Here is a 19438-nt window from a genome sequence, read left to right as displayed (position 1 = left end):
ACATATTATCAGGATCGGCTGTTTATTCTTGTCATTTACTTGCCGACGCCCCGCGGTTACACGTAGTTCCCGTTCACGTGAAATTACGGGAGTAAAATATAGCCTATGATATTCGTAAATAACGTGGCTTTCGTAAATAAGTAGTAAGTAAAATGAATTTTCAAAATCGGCTCAATAGATTACTCTCTACAACACCACAAAATTTACCTTTTTATAATATTAGTATAGATGATGATGATGATGATGATGATGATGATGATGATGATGATGATGATGATGATGATGATGATGATGACGATGACGATGTCGACAAACTGATAATCAATCGTGTGATAGATGCTACACACATTAGGATCAGCTAATTAATTTTATCATTTATTCAATAAACTTTAACCTACAAACATTCTTGAAATGCTTATACAATCAGATTCGATCGTGGTCAATGAGAAAATGAATGTGCCCTTTCGACATGTCTGTCTTAATGTTACATATTATTATAAAAACTGTGTAGAAATAGTATTGCGGCATCTAACGCAAGGCTGATAATCATTTTGAAATCGCGTCATTATTATTAATAGTTTTTTTTTTATCGAACCGTTTTAATTTTATCGTGGTTTCATATCAATCACATATATTTGCAACTCATGTACAATATCATCATAATATTGTACAAATAAATAGTATACTCCGCGCCACGAAACAAGTCCCGTATACGCGGCGCGAACGTCATAATGGCGCTAATTGTCATTTGGTAATGGCGATATACGAGAGCTGTGATAGCCCAGTGGATATGACCTCTGCCTCCGATTCCGGAGGGTGTGGGTTCGAATCCGGTCCGGGGCATGCACCTCCAACTTTTCAGTTGTGTGCATTTTAAGAAATTAAATATCACGTGTCTCAATCGGTGAAGGAAAACATCGTGAGGAAACTTGCATACCAGAGAATTATCTTAATTCTCTGCGTGTATGAAGTCTGCCAATCCGCATTGGGCCCGCGTGGTGGACTATTGGCCTAACCCCTCTCATTCTGAGAGGAGACTCGAGCTCAGCAGTGAGCCGAATATGGGTTGATGACGACGACGAATGGCGATCGTAATGTCGTTTGTGTAAGGCGCTGTCAATTTTAGTTCAGATTTTAATCGTGGGACTTCTTTCATGGCGCAGAGTCTACGTGTAATATTATAAAGAGGAAAAATTTGAATGTAACGAATAAACTCAAAACTACTGGACCGATTTGAAAAATTCTTTCACCAATAGAAATCTACATCATCAAGCAGTCGTTTTTTCATTATTTTACAAGTTAGCCCTTGACTACAATTTCACCTGATGGTGGTGGATAGATGGATAGTGATGGTGCAGTCTAAGATGGAAGCGGGCTAACTTGTTAGGAGGAGGATGAAAATCCACACCCCTTTCGGTTTCTACACGACATCGTACCGGAATGCTAAATCGCTTGGCGGTACGTCTTTGTCGGTAGGGTAGTAACTAGCCACGGCCGAAGCCTCCCAACAGCCAAATGGTAACCCATGGTAATGGGAAGTACGCGGGTGGAATCGCGAGATTTTGCTATAAATAAATAAATATATAAACATACTTAAATTATAAACAAACCAATCGCCAACCTTATAATTTTACGAATCAATAAACGATATTATACGAGTAATAGGTATAATAATATCAAGAGTAGGTATTATTAAATAGATTTGCGGTCAACGGCCTTATAAAGTCATTGACCTTATATACACACAAATAACCTACTTATCCAAATTGTTTATTATTTTTTGATACTCATGTTTTCGAATGAATTCCGGATCTTCAAGTGGGTAAATCATATCAAAACTAATAAAAATTAAGAGAACTTTCAAATGTTTACTAATCGATTATTCTAACCGATTGTATATGATACGGTATTGCTTGAATGATAATAATAATTTTGCAAATTATTCTATTCAGCTTTACGTGTTTTACTTAATTTTTACAAATATTTATTACTTAAATGTTTACTTTATTCAAATTTTAACCCCGAGGAAAAATATTTTTACTATGCAGCGGAAATTATTATTTTTCCGTATTGGAATACGGAAAGATAATAATTTCAGCTGCATATTAAATAAAAAATGTATTTTTCCTCGGGTTTAAAATATAAATAAAGTAAACATTTAACTTTTAAATATTTGTATTGTAACGCAACAAAAAAAGACAGTAATAGCAAATATTATGTCGCCGGTGAAAATTAGTCATGGCCAATGCACTGATGGTATAATCATCTACTTACACGAGTACGTACATAATTATTGTAATTACGTGCAGTGGCGTGCTCTAGGGTTTTGACAGGGGGAAGAATTTCACAAAAAAAAATACTTTCTATAATTCTACAACACGGATTTTAAAAAAAAATATATTGTACTGTAGCCATGCAGTTCGATTCTCTTTCTACAAACGGTAATGCTTCGAAAAGTAAGAATAACATTTGTCATCAACAAGTCACGTGATCAAGTTTTCTATCGGATATGCCATTATAATCAAAGTGCTACATGGCTACAGGCCTCGGAAAGTGTTCGAAATCTTCCCTCAAAATAGCTTAGCGGTTTCGAGGGCTAGTGCACAATACGTACTATTATCGTGAATCGCGGCAAACTTTCAAGAGTGAAACGAACTGTCACCCGCACCGTGCACATGAAACGAATTATAAATCATGCCCACGTGGAATGGTGGCAAGAATAAAAGCAGCATTTCCGGGTTGGACAGCCTTTTTTTGGCACTGCAATTCCATGGCCCAAAAATCAGAAATATTACTTTTTCTTAAAGAATATTTGATATAACAAAAAAAAATTCAAAAACTCAAAATTCTTTTATTTCAATTAGGCTTAGTTTACTAGCCTTTGTCAGAATTTAATTTAATCTAATGGTGGTAATAATAGACGAAAACTTAAAATTAAAGTTACGAGGGTTCCAAACGCGCCTTGGTCCGAGAAGAGCCCACAGAAAACTCAGTCTATATCTTTTAAATATGATCAACGCGTACCCCTCAAGTTATGATGTACATGATGTGGTGTGAAGTCCGGTCTTTAAAAAAAAAAGGTTTTTAATTTATTTTATGTATCCATTGTTACAGTTGCCCGCTGCAGCCAAGTTCCTCGACGGATATGGAGCAGCAGTGGACTACGAAGCCGACCATTTGATCTAGCGTCCGAATGCGGGAGGCTGCGTCACAGATGTTGTTATGACGAAAACTCTCGTCCACAAAACGAAACACAAACAAGCGAAACTATAGCTAGCCGTACACCGATATTGGAGTCATTAATATTGCAAGCCAGTATCGAAGCGATAGAACGATAAGGTGTTGTTAACGAAAAAAAATTTCGTTACGTCTATTGATAAAGTTGATAAAAACGTGTTGTGTTGTAAATTTTCAACGTCACGTCATACCGTGAAACAGCGCCGTTGAGAGACGACGTGTTCGCGCGTCTGTGTGTCCAGTTATATGTGTAACGTGATCAAGATTTTGCGTGTGTGTGCGTGTTTTGTGCTTTTTAAATCTTCGAATATCGAATGTGCTTTTAAAATGCGCGTTGAGTATCTGTGGTCTGGCTTGGCGGCGATGGGATGGCTGGTCAGCATGGTAGGCTGTCATACGCCCGGCAGTGAGCTGGAGTCAGTGAGGTACGGACCGACGGACGAGCGCTTCGGCAGTGATACGTATACCGTCGCCAGTATCAATATCACGTATCGGGATGAACACGGGGAGCTGTATACTGAGACGTCTGAGGTGAGCAAATTCAAAATTCAAAAAAATCTTTTATTTCAATTAGGCTTAGTTTACAAGCACTTTTGAATGGTCAGGTATATGTCAAAATTTAATTTAATCTAATCTAATGGTATAATAATTGAATCTAATGGTGGTGGGGACGAAAACTTAAAATTAAAGTCACGAGGGTTCCAAACGCACCTTGGTCCAAGAAGAGCCCACAACAAATTCAGCCAAAGTTTATTTTTTTTGTTTACCTCCATTTTACAAACTTATTTAAAACTAGTAGACGCCGCGCGGTTTCACCCGCGTGATTCTCGTTTCCATAGGAATACGGGGATAAAATATGGCCTATAGCCTTCCTCGATAAATGGGGTATCTAACACTGAAAGAATTTTTCAAATCGGACCAGTAGTTCCCGAGATTAGCACGTTCAATCAAACAAACAAACTCTTCAGCTTTATAATATTAGTATAGACTGAGCACACTGTCGTATAATATTATACAGTTTAACACCGAGCTTTTTTATCAGTTATATATTCACTAACACTATATTAAGACGTTACTAACAAAGATATACATATAATATACTTATCATCATTATCATTATCAACCCATATTCGGCTCACTGCTGAGATTGAGTCTCCTCTCAGAATGAGAGGGGTTAGGCCAATAGTCCACCACGCTGGCCCAATGCGGATTGGCAGACTTCACACACGCAGAGAATTAAGTAAATTCTCTGTAATGTATGAATAATACTCATTTATTATGACTAATTGCGATCCACTATTATGTAATTAAAAAACAAATACTTAGTTTTTGTATTTTTTTATTCTTGTTTTGTTTAGTAAAATAGGGATTGTTGAAAAAATATATTTAGGGAAAATCTAAAGAAACATACAGAATGTCGGAAAAAACCCAATTGCTCATTTGCTTGTACCTACTTTATTAGGAATTTTTAAATATTTGGTGAAACGATGCCCTCAAAGTCGATTAGTAAACAAAATTTATATAACTCTTCTTGCAGTCGGGTAATTATAAGTTTTTATAAAATAGCCAGGCCAAGCCAATAGTAATATGGATTACTAGCGGACGCCCGCGACTCCGTTCGCGCGAAGTTCTGTTTTTCACAAATCAGAATTTTTCCGAGATAAAAAGTAGCCTATGTGTTAATCCAGAATAAAATTTATTTCCATTTCAAATTTCAGCCAAATCGGTTTGAAAGCCGCAGCGTAAAGGAGGAAACATACTTACACAAAACTTTCGCCTTTATAATATTAGTGTGATCTATACTAATATTCTAAAGCTTAAGAGTTTGTTTGTTTGATTGAACGCGCTAATCTCAGGAACTACTGGTCCGATTTGAAAAATTATTTCAGTGTTAGATAGCCCATTTATCGAGGAAGGCAATATATTATCCCCATATTCCTACGGAACGGGAACCACGCGGGTAAAACCGCGCGGCGTCAGCTAGTAAAGTAGTACCTACATCATAAGTTTCCTATTCTGTGTTAATAGTTGCGAATTTAGCACATTATTTTGGTTGTTTATTTTATCTAAATAGGTAAAATATATTTAGGGGTTTTCCAGTTTCCTGCATTGAATTCAGTGTAGGTAATTTATATTTATTGTTAGTAAAAGTGTAGTAAAATATATTTGGAGTTGAGTCTTATCGCTATCGCTTTCCAGGAATTAAGAATTAATATTACTGTTAATGAAACTGTTGATAAATATGTGTTGTTACGTCATATCCTTGTTGATAATTCTTTTTAATGTTATCTTATTGACTTCTCAACAGGAAAAGTACTTACTTTCTGAGTTATCACATTAATGTTATAAAGACGAAAGATTTTTCGTTTTGGTTACCATATACCATGTACCAAAACAAAAAAAAAAAAAAAAAAAAAAAAGTCGGTCGGGAGCATATTATTATTACCTACCTGAATAACTGAGAATTTTTTTAATTATCTAGTGTCTGCAGTCCCCCAATCCGCATTGGGTCAGCGTGATGGATTATTTGCCTAACCCCTCTCATTCTGAGAGGAGACTCGTGCTGAACAGGATTGTGTTTTTGATGTTCAGGTTTAGGTATATAAATCTTTTATGTTTTGTCACAGAAAACATATGTGCAGCTGATAATATAATGATAAAGTTAAAAAAATCATGTTTTGGAGCGTGTCGCGCCACGTGAAAAAAAGTCCATGTTTATAAAATACATATACATTTCTGCTATACTCATGGGAGACAGATCGCTGAAAATGCGCGATTTATAAAATCGATCCATAAATGAATACAAAGCAGTTGTTGAAAATCAGATTTCAAGGACTTCAAATAGCCAATGCATGTTTGAAAATTCAATGAAAAAATGAAACCTTGATAGCTAGTGTTGGCAAATCCAGTCTGTATTATTACAGAAAGGAAGCTTACAAAATCGGGACTTTGGTTTTCAAATCGGGACCAGAATTTTTTTTGGAAAAAACGGAAAGTCTCACTTAGTTGTCTGTCTGTCTATCCGTCTGGCTGCCTGTCTGTCTGTCTGTCTGTCTGTCTGTCTGTCTGTCTGTCAAGAGTCAAGACCCTTTATCTCGGAAACGTTTAGATGTAAAGAGATGAACTTTAAACCATTTACAGGTCTAAAGTCCCTTGAAGATGTAGAAGAATCAAATTACTAAGGTATCGTAAGAGGAAGATATAATGTACGACGGTTTATGCCAAAAACGTATACTTTGACACTTTCAAGTGAATCAAAATTCATAGGGTTCAAGTTATATCGTCTTATATCACAAATATAGCGAAAAATGCATGAATATCTTAGGTGCACTCTTTTTTTCACTCGGTCAGTCGATAAACTCGGGAAAAGATAAATCGGGACGTGTGACATTAATAATGAGGACGTACTGACAAATCGGAACACCCACTCGTAGCAACACTTCTAGTTGTTAGGGTATAAGAAATATCCAATATCACCTGGCATGGTAAACATATTATGTATGGACATTTCAATGCTGCCTGCTTTAAGCATATTAGAAAAAAATTACTGTGAGGTACTCCAATACTGCGTGTTAAAAGTACCTAAATCTCCCAAACCTTGCTCCTTTTTCTGATGGTGTAAGTGAAGTAGGCTCGTTAATAGGACCTCAGTGTCGTCACCCGAGGGTTTGGGCGAGCTCAGAAGCATCGCCTGATGGAGTCCGAAGACAGACAAGTCGTTGGGCGGAACGACCCTAAGGGCGTCCTCCTCTGAGAATCGGACTTCGACTTAGAACGCATTTGGCTCGGTTCTGTAGCCAGCTTCTGCAGAGAAGAGCCGGCAAGAAACTCAGTCATACTTACCTTTGGTAGGGGTATGGGCTAACTTTTTAGCTTTCATATCACGAAGGTCTGATTCTCACAGACTTTACAGGGCAAGTTTAATGAAAGCTTGTAATTAGAGGAACGGTGTATTTCGGGCAAATTATGCGGCTTGGTGACTGCAGCTTAGAGAAGTTGATAGTAACAGGCATCACTGACGGGAATAGACCGAGTGGCCGCTCACCAACACGATGGGCTGACCAGTTGAAAGAGAATAAAAAGACGAATTTCTACACGCTAACAAAAATGGTCACCAACAGAAGCTGGTGGAAAACATGACCCGCAGGAGGTTGGGATCTTCAAATAATTAAAAATTCATTTATTTCAAGTAGGCTCAGTTTACAAGCACTTTTGATACGTCAGTTGACTATTTGTAAAGATTCTAGCACCGGTTCGGAAGGCAGGTTCTGCTGAGAAGAAACTCCTTGCTCTTTTAAAAAAAATACTGTATGATTTTTTTTTAAAAGTCTAAGTCAAGTTCTAAAAACATCAATTTACAATTATTGATGAAATTGTAATGTTCAATTGTAAATTGATGACAACATAACAATTTCTTATAGTTTTACTTCCTGTGTGAAGGTGCCATCTTCACACAGGATTGGATCAGCTTTCACCTTCAAGAAGCTGATCCAATGGCCTCCAAGCACTTTTATCATTAAGGAACTCATCTATGGTGTAGTAACCTCGACTAAGTAAATGTTTTTAACGCATTGCTTAAAGCTATGCATTGGCACATTAATCACAGTCATGGGGATCTTATCAAGACTACGATCTTACCAGGGCCACGATCTTCTGAAATAAACAAAACGACCGCAAAGAGAAATTAGAGGAAAAATTCCTTCTCAATTTCTGCGTGTTTACTAATTCGATATCTCGGTCCAATGTCAACGATCTGGCAGATTTGGCAGCCGCCCAGTGATGATCGTAGAACGGTAACCATTGCAAATACTAAAATAAATTGGAACAGAATTGCTTAAAACTATTTCTGTTTTGTTACCTATGCTTTTTGTCCAGTCACCGTTCATGTCCGATTTTATTTGTTGTAATTTATAAATAGTTATAATAAAAACCAGTTTGCTTGTTATTTTATCGAAAATACTCCTGTTGAGGTACAAAGTCTTACTCGCGTTTATTGTCTGTACCTATCCGGAAGTACGAATTACTGAAATGGTTTTTAATAAAAGCTGTTTCAGTATTTAGTACTTAAAGCAGGGACCTTATGATTCAAAGCCACAGGCTGACCACTGAACCAAAAACGCAGATTTAGATAGGTAACGCAAAACGATCGTTCAGTAAACGAGTAGGTCTATGTATATTTTTCTAATTAAATATCTTTGAAAATAAAATCAATCAAATTCAAGCTCAAGCTCGTAGCGATTTTTCGATCGTACTCTGACATGATTGTTTCGTATAGCGATTTTGGACGGTTCATTCAATCTTTTTCGTACCATTTACTGAGGTATGCGCCATAAAGTGGCATGCAAATTTTGATCGACCCTCCCCTAGGTGAACTGAGGACATCAAGCGGGTTGCAGGGAGCCGCTGGCTCGAGACCGTTTTGTTTGAAGTCCATGCAAGAGGCCTATGTCCAGCAGTAGACGTCCATCGGCTGTTACTGATGATGATGATGACTAAAGTAATGTTTTTAAAAAAAACCTTCACTAAAAATTAAACTTAGAATAATAACATTGTATTTAGAGATAAAAACATTATTACTGTCTTCAAATAATTAACTAAAAACTGATACGAACGACCTTGACCAATAATTTACATATATTTTGACATCGTTGATCATGAGTTTCTTTTGATTTTTGCCACATTTTTGCGGTTTTACTATTTAATGTCTCGTAAATTATATTCATTTATTCACAAACCAAACGTGACTGAAAATGTTATAACCTATTTTAGTGTAAGATTCACGTTCAACAGACAAGCCATTTCCGAGCGAAAATCCAAAACGTGATAAAAATGGTAATTTTTAATTGTTATTTTACTTATATTTAAAAATTTAATTTGCAGAAATATAAAACTGAAGTTTTTTAATGTTATTTAATTTTAAATATTGCTGTTAGAGAGTCTACAATATGTTTTTAAAAATCACGTGGTTTGTTTTGTTTTTGCGATTTACTTAGATTTCCCAAACTCCTTTTAACTTCATATTCATTCATATCTATTTCGTGAAAAAATAAAATATCACTAAGAACTTGGGCGGACTTAATCTTAATATACAGGATGCTCAGCAGTATTTCCCATAACTTTAATATGTTGACGAGTCCACTTATATTAGCCGAACTGCATAACTGATATTTTTTCAACTAAAAAAATAAAAACGTTTTATGTTTTCATACAAAGTAATTCAAATTATTTCGACTATCCATTTAACACACGCCTTTATCCTTGCATTATAATAAACGTAAAACTTGGCTACATCATAATTATAAGGATGCGTATAAGGAACACATTTTAAGATCTCTTTACAACAAATACAAAAGAAATATTATTAACCAAAATATTAATTTTAAAACACATGTTTCTTGAATATTAATAATTATTTTTCAGTAAATATAACCCTAGAGTTATGGGAAATACTCATGAGCGCCCTGTATAAATGCGAAAGGTCACTTATCACGAAAATAGATGAAAGGCAGGGAGCTAGTTTATAGTTAGTTAGGTGTTAGCTAAGAATGGGTTTTGTGATATGGCCGTATATCCGGAATTCCTCAGTGCCTGAAGACAAAAGTCGTCGAACAGTGCGTGTTGCCAGTGATGACCTATGGTTCCGAGACTAACTATGGGCCTCATAAGAAAACTCAGTCACACAGCGGGCGATGGAACCAGATATGCTAGGAGTATCTCTGCGAATCAGAAATGAGGAGATCCGCAGAAGAACTAAAGACAATGACACAGCTCAACGTGTCTGAAGAAGAAGCTGAAGTGGCAATGGGCGGGGCACATAGTTCGAAGAGCCGATGGCCGTTGGGGTCACAAGCTGCTGGAATTCCCGCCTGGTCCCGCACTAGAAAGGCAGTGTTGGCCGACCCCCTACCAGGTGGACTGACGACTCAAGCGAGTCGCAGGGATTCGATGGATGCAGGTGGCTCAGGATCGTGATGTTTGGAAGTCCCTACAAAAGGCCTATGTCCTGCAGTCGGCTCTAGTTTCTTATACAATAACTCGGTTAATCTTTTGTTGTAGTAATAAGAAGATAGACTTTTATTGATAATTTAAAACAGGATCATTCTGTTTATTGCTTTAATTTAAATAACAAGTTTCATGGTATAGCGAGAACCGGTTTAGGAAACCTACCGTGTAAAAAAAACACTATTAAAAACCTGTAATGATTGCAAAACTAAACTATTTTTGTACATTTTTTTCACTTAAATAGCATGCAAGCAATTAATTACTAGCCAAAATAAGCGTTTTTGAATAGTCCATAGGGCAGTTGGCCTTTCACTAATTTGGTTTTTATTATCAACCTATTAAAATAAACATCAAATCAACTGAGAAATATTATCCACCTAGTGTATGATATCCACAGTAAACCCCGGATGACATTTAATACATACATATAATTACAATGAATATGTCATACGTCAGAGTTAGTGAGTTACCCTGCAGTCCTCGCTCCTTATAGGTAAGGAGATTTGGAACTTAGATCCACCACGTAGCTTCGATGTGGTTGGCAGGGTTAAATTTGCCTTGAAACGATCAGCGTAGAAGTAGATTCGAGAGGATTACCAGCAAAATATCTCCATAACATGCTTAAAGACCTTGGCCTCTCTAGAACTGCAGCTAGTTCGATATTAGAACGGGTATCCAAAGCTGCTCTAATAGGATCTTACCGAATTTGGCTAAGTACAACATGAGCGGAAAAGGGGAGTGACTTTGACTCGATTGTCAAAGAACTCCTTAACCCTACATCCAGTGGTTACAAGTCCGGCACTATGCTCGGAGATTTTCTCTCTACCACGCGATGGATCCGGCACCCGCAAGGTGAATCTATAGATTGCTAAGATATTCGTCTCTCTCTTCTTTCATTTTGTTTTGGTTACCATCACGCAATGTATTGATAATGAATTATGTAAGACCATTTAAAAATAAGTGTCAACTACCCATGCTCTACGAGTATAACCTGTAATTTTTTTTTATTTACAATATTATCTTCTATATCTATCTATATCTATACTATCTATACTCTATACTAATATATAAAGCTGAAGAGTTTGTTTGTTTGTTTGATTGAACGCGCTAATCTCCGGAATTACTGGTCTGATTTGAAAAATTCTTCCAATGTTAGATAGCCCATTTATCGAGGAAGGCTATAGGCCATAAATTATTTCCGTGCTCCTACGGGAGCAGAAACCACGCGGGTGAAACCGAGCGGCGTCAACTAGTATAATAATTCACATGCTTTAGATTAATTTATAACAATTACAGATTAATTATAACACATTATAATTTTTATGATAATTTAAAGTTTTATGATATCAAAGTTGATGGAAAAAGTCTTAATAATAAATAATTATAAATAATTGATTATTATTGTAGAAACGTTAAGATTATTCATGTATTCCACACGTATATTATTTATATATTTGTCTTTGTTCAGACAATGTATTCAATATTCATAATATCAATACCAATGTGTATTTAATTATTATTTCAGAACAATTACACATTGTTATACAAATGGATTGTAACCAAAATTTAAATAACAAGAAATAAAACAAAAGATACTCATGCACGCGTGTATGTATAATTTATATCAATTTACAAAATTGTAGATAAACAAATATTGTGCAAAAATCGTCTTATTGAGTTTATCGCTGCTCAGAGTTCAATGAACCGTCCAAGAGTGAGTCGGGCGGTGGTTCCGTAGATTCTTATCATTCTAAAAAGATAGATTATTATCTATATAATACATCATAGATTCTCAACCTGAGTTTGCTTATCGTCCACTCAAACTACTTATAAACAATGTATATTTTCAAAGTCGTCAATTTTATTTCTTGAAAAATATTTTCAATTTTAATTTATGTAATCAAAATTTTATACGTCCAATTTCGGAACAAATTCAAATTCGGAACTGCCTAAATAAGATATGTGTATACGATTTTCGAACTTAATATAAAAAACATTATGGAACGGCTAAACCGATTTTTTAATGGAACTTTGCTAATAAAGGACTCAATTAAATAATGAAGTAAGTATATCACTTTTGTCTAAAAAAATGTTAGCGACCTCGTAAAACAATACAGATTGAGATTTGTTCAAAAGTTTTTATTCACTACAAAGAAAACGGAATGACAATCATAAAAATATGTAAAGTAAGTTTGTAAAAAATCATAATCTAATAGGTCAAGAGACCACATAAGTTATTCAACCGCCAAAGGGCATAAAAAACAGGTCTTTAGTGGGTTACCATTGCGCAACTAGCGAAAGGTATCACATATTAAATGTATGTAACCACGTTCTGCCCTTTCGAGATAGGCACTTCTTGACAAAGACTTCAATCGTTCAATAATCTATGCTGTCATAACACAGAAAGGTTCTAAGTTCAACCCCTATTATAATGTTATTAGGTAAGAGTTTGCAAAACCTGTAAGCTTAGCATGCGTCAATAACATTCATGGAAAGGACATATGGTCATTGGTCAACCAATAGCGAAATCAAAAATATCGTTCTCTCTTGCTTTACGATGGGACGTTTTCGTTTAAAACGCTATTGGTCGAAAATATATCTTTTTCTCTTCAAGAGATATCTCGTGGAAACATCCTAGGCCTACCTTGTTCATGTTAGAAGGCCGCTCTAGAACATATGATATTTTAACAGTAAATTTGCAACACTATATCATCATTAATTTTGTGTTTAAGCACAAAAATTAATCACGAGTATATCCAGTGTTTAACCTAATGTCAGCCACTTACGATCAAGTTAGCTCACATGCCTGCAGCACTAACAAGATCAGTTTTACATGACATCATGCCAAGTAGATAAAATTTGGCAGGAAGATAGTTTATAGTAAGTAGGTATCCGCTAAGATAGAGTCGGATTAAGGAGGTCTAAGGGAGGATGAAGTCGCGGGCGTCCGCTAGTTGCTTTATATCCAGCCTTGACAGAATTAACTGTTGTAATACCAGAAAGAAACAGTTCAACAAGCGGTCACCAAACAAATCCTATGTAATGAAACAGCTGCCCGTCTATTTTTAACTTGCAATCAATTTAACTGCACTTTCAATTAACTCCAGCCAACGGTTAACCCAAACAAAGACTCCAATCGCAATTGTAAATTGAGAATGAATCCACCATAATGAATCATTACGTCACCGCAGGGTTGAGTTTTCCACTTTATGAAAAAATGGCAGATTGATTAATATAAGATCACCCCCTTTTATTTTAATTTTCGTGACAAAAAGTATCGTTTGATTTTCTTCATAGTATGAACTCAAATCGTGTCAAGTTTCGTTTGAATTCATTCAGTAGTTTCAGCGTGATGCGCGGTCGACAAAAAGACGGAGAAAGATAGACAAAAATAAAAAAAAAACACATCAGTATCGATTAAAACAAGCCCTAGAAAATCTAAATATCTTCAATGTAAAGAATAGTCCTGTAATAGAAAAAAACTTCAACTCGTCAATAAATATATGTATACCTATCTACATAGGTACTTTAATTTAATTTTTAATTTAATTTAATTTACTTCCTTTTAAGAAAATTCAAAAACTTTGTCAAAAACCTTTAAGGTACTACGAGTGATTCGAGATGACTTTCTTAATGACAAAGATCCATGGTAGAATGACTATTATTTAATAGACTTGACGTTTCAAAAGTACTCGTAAAAAGCCTCTGCCGGAAATAAATTAATTTAAATCATCATCATCATCATCATCATCATCATCATCATCATCATCATCATTATCAACCCATATTAGACTCAGTGCTGAGCACGAGTCCTCAGAATGAGAGGGGTTAGGCTAATAGTCCACCACGCGGGCCCAATGCGGATTGGCAGACTTACTCACGTAAAACTTCTACGCGACATTTTAGAAAATTCTCAGATATGCAAGTTTCCTCGCAATGTAATTTTCCTTCACCGATTTGAGACACGTAATATATAATTTCTTAAAATGCATATAAGTCGAAAGTTGGAGATACATGCCCCGGACTGGATTCGAACCTACACCCTCCGGAATCAGAGATAGAGGTTATATCCACTAGGCTATCACGGCCTAATTAAATTTAATTATTTGTATTTCAAAGAAATGAGGTTAACCTTTCGAACGTTTTTATTTAATTTGTGTTTTTTTTTTATAAAACATTTAATCTTGAGTGCATTGATCTTTGATCGGTATTTTTGGATGAACGCCATTTTTGTGTAAACAAGTTCGACATTGTTGCATATAATAATTTTGTTCCGTTAGCATAATCGTTTTATTATTACCAAAATCGGAGAAATAGCCTAATAAAAGTTATGAGTGAAATCTGTAGTCCATCTTGGTAACTAAAGTACTAACCATTGGTAAAAGATTTTTGATATTCGCGGACCGCGAGTATTTTATCGGTGAGCCCGTCTGCGTTGAAGAAGCCGACAGTCAGGGAATGCGGTTTTAATCTGTAAGCCATTTAAAAAATCTTTATATTCCTCTATAGCGCGGAGCATGATACTGTGCTCGCCTATTGCCCCTTTGTATTGGGTATCCACCTATATATATGGGTTTACTTTATATTTTTTTACATGTCACGTAACGGATACGATGCGACCGGTCGTCCATTTAGGAGTCAAATGGTCTATTTAGTTGCCATCTGCCAACTAAATCAATCCGGTCCGAGGCATGCACCTCAAACTTTTTAGTATTTTTTTTAAATGCAAATTCATTTCAAGAAATTAAATATCACATGTCTCAAACGGTGAAGGAAAAACATCGTCGAGGATACGCATCCTACCTAAAAATTTTCTTAATTCTCTACGTGCGTAAAGTCTGCCAATTCGCATTAAGATGGATGGATGTTAGCCTAACCGATCTCATTCTCAGAGGAGACTCGTGCTCATAAGTGATATGATATGATATTATAGTGTTTTTCAGATAGCGGTGACAGTTGCCTTTTGACGTTCATAATCTATACTAATATTATAAAGCTGAAGAGTTTGTTTGTTGCGCTAATCTCAGGAACTATAGGTTCGATTTGAAAAATTCTTTCAGTGTTAGATAGCCCATATATCAAAGAAGGCTATAGGCTATATATAATCCCCGTATACCTACGGGAACGGGAACCACGCGTGCTAAACCGCGCGGCGTCAGCTATACTTACTATTATCGTGAATCGCGGCAATAGTGAAACGAACTGTCACCTTACACATGCTATCTGAAAACCACTATAATGATGATTTAGTGGTTTAAGCGGGACAGTGTAACACACAAACAAACATACTTTCGCATTTATAATAATAGTTAGGATACCTAATACTTTGGTTGCTGTGTGCTCTATATTCTTGCCAAATTTAGTTTCGCACAAAAAACTTTATCTTTTGTTATCCGCCCAAATAGGTCATAGTGTTATTATGCCAAAAAATTCAGGGCATGTTGTCGTGTTCTAGTTTTGTTATTATGAACTGCCTCTTTGGTCCAGTGGCGTGGGATCACGGGATACTGGGTTCGGATCCGGGATCAGACTCATCCGTGGCGCAGTGGTATGCGCGGTGGATTTACAAAACGGAGGTCCTGGGTTCGATCCCCGGCTGGGCCGATTGAGATTTCCTTAATTGGTCCAGGTCTGGCTGGTGGGAGGCTTCGGCCGTGGCTAGTTACCACCCTACCGGCAAAGACGCACTGACAAACGATTTAGCGTTTCGATACGATGTCATGTCGTCTATTTGTGACACGTATAATTTCTTAAAATGCACATAACTGAGAAGTTGGAGGTGCATGCCTGGGACCGGATTCGAACCTACGCCCTTCGAATCGAAGGCAGAAATGATATCCACTGAGCTTTCACGACTCTCAATGGACTCTTTACATTGTAAAAACCGTGATGTGTCATTGAATTCAAGTTGATATGATACACCACGTGATGTTGTGGTGCAATGCTAATTGTGATAATTGTGAAATTGTGATATTGGGTGCACGTGAGTAAAATGTTCCTAGAAGAACTTAGTTTCTCAACTAGTTACGAAAGTACTTATTTATTTAATACCTCTTCGGAACTTCGTTTTATTTATTATCTACGAGTATGTTGTGTGGTCTTATAACTGACTAGTAGATGCCGCGCGGTTTCACCCACGTGGTTCCCGTTCCTGTATGAATACAGGGATAAAATATGGCTTATAGCCTTCCTCGATAAATGAGCTATCTAACACTGAAAGAATTTTTCAAATCCGTCCAGTAGTTCCTGAGATTAGCGCGTTCAATCAATCAAACAAACTTTTCAGCTTTATATTCAGTATGTTAATATTAGTATAGATTTTAATCCCTTAAATTCAAATTTTTGTCTGTCTTTCTGACTGTATGTATTTTGTCTGATTGTTCGGACTATTCTTTGACCTACTAGAGAAAATTATTGAGCAACATCTATGCTACATAATTATTATTTCGAAAAAATCCACGGCAAGAAAACAGAATTTCACGCGAAAGAAGTTGCGGGCATCTGTTAGTCTATACTTCTATACTAATATTATAAAGAGGTAAAGTTTGTAAGTTTGTCACATTTTTTAAATGGGGTAATCTTCGGAACTACTGGTCCGATTTTAAAAATTCTTTCACCAGTAGAATGCTACATTATCGGGGAGTGCTATAGGGAGTGCTATTTTATATCATATTATTATTTGGTATCATATATATTAGCCGAGTTATCACAGTTTTTGTCATACAGGTCGGACTGAAAATCCTCTTAAACAGACTTATTCGCATGCGCTGCCTTAACTATTGTGTAAAATCGAAATTAATGTATGGAGACTTTATGTATCTTTAAAAGTTCTACAAAAAAGTCCGCGACACCATATATCTATCTTCTATATATTAGCAGATATAGTACCTTTTGTGTTTTAAAAATTATTAATTTTATATACTTAGGTTTACGTCATTATTTATACAACTAAACTTTAATCCTTATTAAAATAAACTATTTAATAATCACAAGGATATTATGGAGATAAGATTTGCCCTTTACAGTATGTTAATTACTTGAATAGTTTCGGAGATAATACAAAATTTCTAAAAGACGCAGAAATTCCGCTACATGACGCCCTGCGCTTTAATTTACGTAGTTCCCGTTCCCGTGTAAATATGGGGATCAAACATAGCCTATGACACCCTCAAATAACGTAGCTTTCTATTGGTAAAACAATTACCCAAATCGGTTCAGTAGATCCATAGATATTTAAGTCTGGTAATATTGTCTTCTTATTGGCCAAATAAAACGGCAAATTATTTGCCAATGTCAACGATGGCGTCGCTTTGGCTGTAAATAACATCTATTAATCACGAACGCGTTGAGTGCTTTCCGTGTTGCCGGCTTTGAGGAATTCATTTCGCTAAAATTAGACGAATCTAGAATTTATTTCTCAACTGAGCAACAGGTGAATAAGTTATCTTGCTTTGTAGCGGAAAATTATCTGAAAATATTCTAGGTATAAAAACGTAAATCATAAATCTTTGTCTAATACTTATAATATTTTGGTATAAAAACGTAAATCATGAATCTTTGCCTTATATCTATACTAATATTAAAAACTAGCAGACGCCGCGCTATTTCACTCGCGTGGTTTTCGTTCCTATAGGAATAGGGGGTAAAATATAGCCTATAGCACTCGGGGATAGTGTAGCTTCCTAACAGTGAAAGAATTTTACAAATCGATTCAATAGTTCCAGAGCCATACAAACATACAAACAAAGAATCAAATATTTCCTCTTTATAATATTAATATAGAAAAAAGATATTGTAGGGGTTAGGGGTCTCCCTCTCTAAACTGAACTGAACCGATTTTGAAAAGTCTTTTACCATTTCATCAACCACATACCATATCATATTCAAAAGCCATGTCATTTTGACGACAATAGCCTTCAGACACAGTAAAGATATTACAACCAGTAGTTGGACTTCATACTAGAGGTCGAAACGCGAGCTATACCTACGCACCTTGAACATGGGGTGATCGTAGGGTGAAGACAGTCGCGACTGTGCCGCGGTGACGAACGAACGCACGGTGTATTAACAGAGTAAAGTGTATTAATAGTATTAGATTTTTTAAATTATGACCAGTAGGAAATACTGTGCCGTTTTTGGATGCATGAATTCAAAATTATTCCATCCAGAGATAACTTTTTTTAAGTTACCTGGAAACTCTGAAAGGTAAGACTTTAAAATAAATTTACTTATTAGTAGGTAGGTACATAATCTTGTATTTTTTAATGGATAAGGTATTTCCTTTTATCTCCAGAATAAAGGTAGGTATCTGGATTAGTAAATAAAGTGAATAGAGTAAAGGAAAGTGATTGACACGATTGAAATAGGTAGTTTACGCGGTTCATGAATCACGATACAGTAGGTACGATAAGCTTGTGTTAAAACCTCGACTGCTTGTACAATGTTTTGTGTGACTGTGCTCGGATCATTTGTGTTTTGTTACCCGACTGCAGCGAAGCCCAAAGGAGGAGTATGTGTTTGAATGTTATGACTTGTTGTTGTATGCGGGCGACGGGAGGAAAGGACTGCGCGGGTGTGAAGTCGTACGCGCTGGGCATCGTTACCCCCCTCCCGGACCGCGCCGACCTTCGGGATGTTACGAACAAATTTGCCAAGCACACATACTGATAAATGATATGTCATTAGACTCGTCTAGATAGGCCGAGTGTCACTGGGTAACTTAGTTCTTAAAAAATCAAAATGGCGGATTTTATGCGCTTTAATGTGCAAGCTCATAAAACTTTTGCTCAGCTTGGCATTGGTGACAAGAATTTTAACCGACTTCCAAAAAGGATCGTATCGTATTTACAGCGATATTTCCGTCATTTGTAAACCGTTTCTTTTTTGTTTGGATGAATATTCTTTCAGGTTAGTCCCATTTTTTTCATGTCAGGATCTGATAATGGCATCTAATGGGAACTATCGTATCGTAGGGACAATTAGTGCGTTTGTTCATTGTTTCATTATCTATTTTAAATCACTACAATTTCATGAAGGTATTTATCTTTTTTTTTATTTGTTCACGTAGTGTGGAGGTAATACCTAGATGGCATCACCGAAATAAATATGTTTAAGAATACGACCAATCCTTCAAGATCATTGACGTAGTATCAGCCTTAATTAAATCAACCAATCAAAAAACACGCATTTTTATTTATCA

General features: G+C 36.1%; 1 protein-coding gene across 1 annotated transcript in view; it reads left to right on the top strand.

Moving 5' to 3' along the window:
* The window catches only part of LOC112053181 (E3 ubiquitin-protein ligase goliath), a 126725-nt gene that overhangs the window by 65400 nt on the left and 41887 nt on the right, over nt 1-19438 (top strand). The window contains exon 2 of the mRNA XM_052888644.1: nt 3115-3768. Coding sequence (XP_052744604.1) covers nt 3484-3768 — 285 coding nt within the window. The 5' untranslated portion in view covers nt 3115-3483. The remainder of the gene's footprint in view (nt 1-3114; nt 3769-19438) is intronic.

Source organism: Bicyclus anynana, chromosome 23 (genome assembly GCF_947172395.1).
Source record: "Bicyclus anynana chromosome 23, ilBicAnyn1.1, whole genome shotgun sequence".
NCBI classification, from domain to species: domain Eukaryota; kingdom Metazoa; phylum Arthropoda; class Insecta; order Lepidoptera; family Nymphalidae; genus Bicyclus; species Bicyclus anynana.
This window is presented reverse-complemented; position numbering and strand designations above follow the sequence as displayed.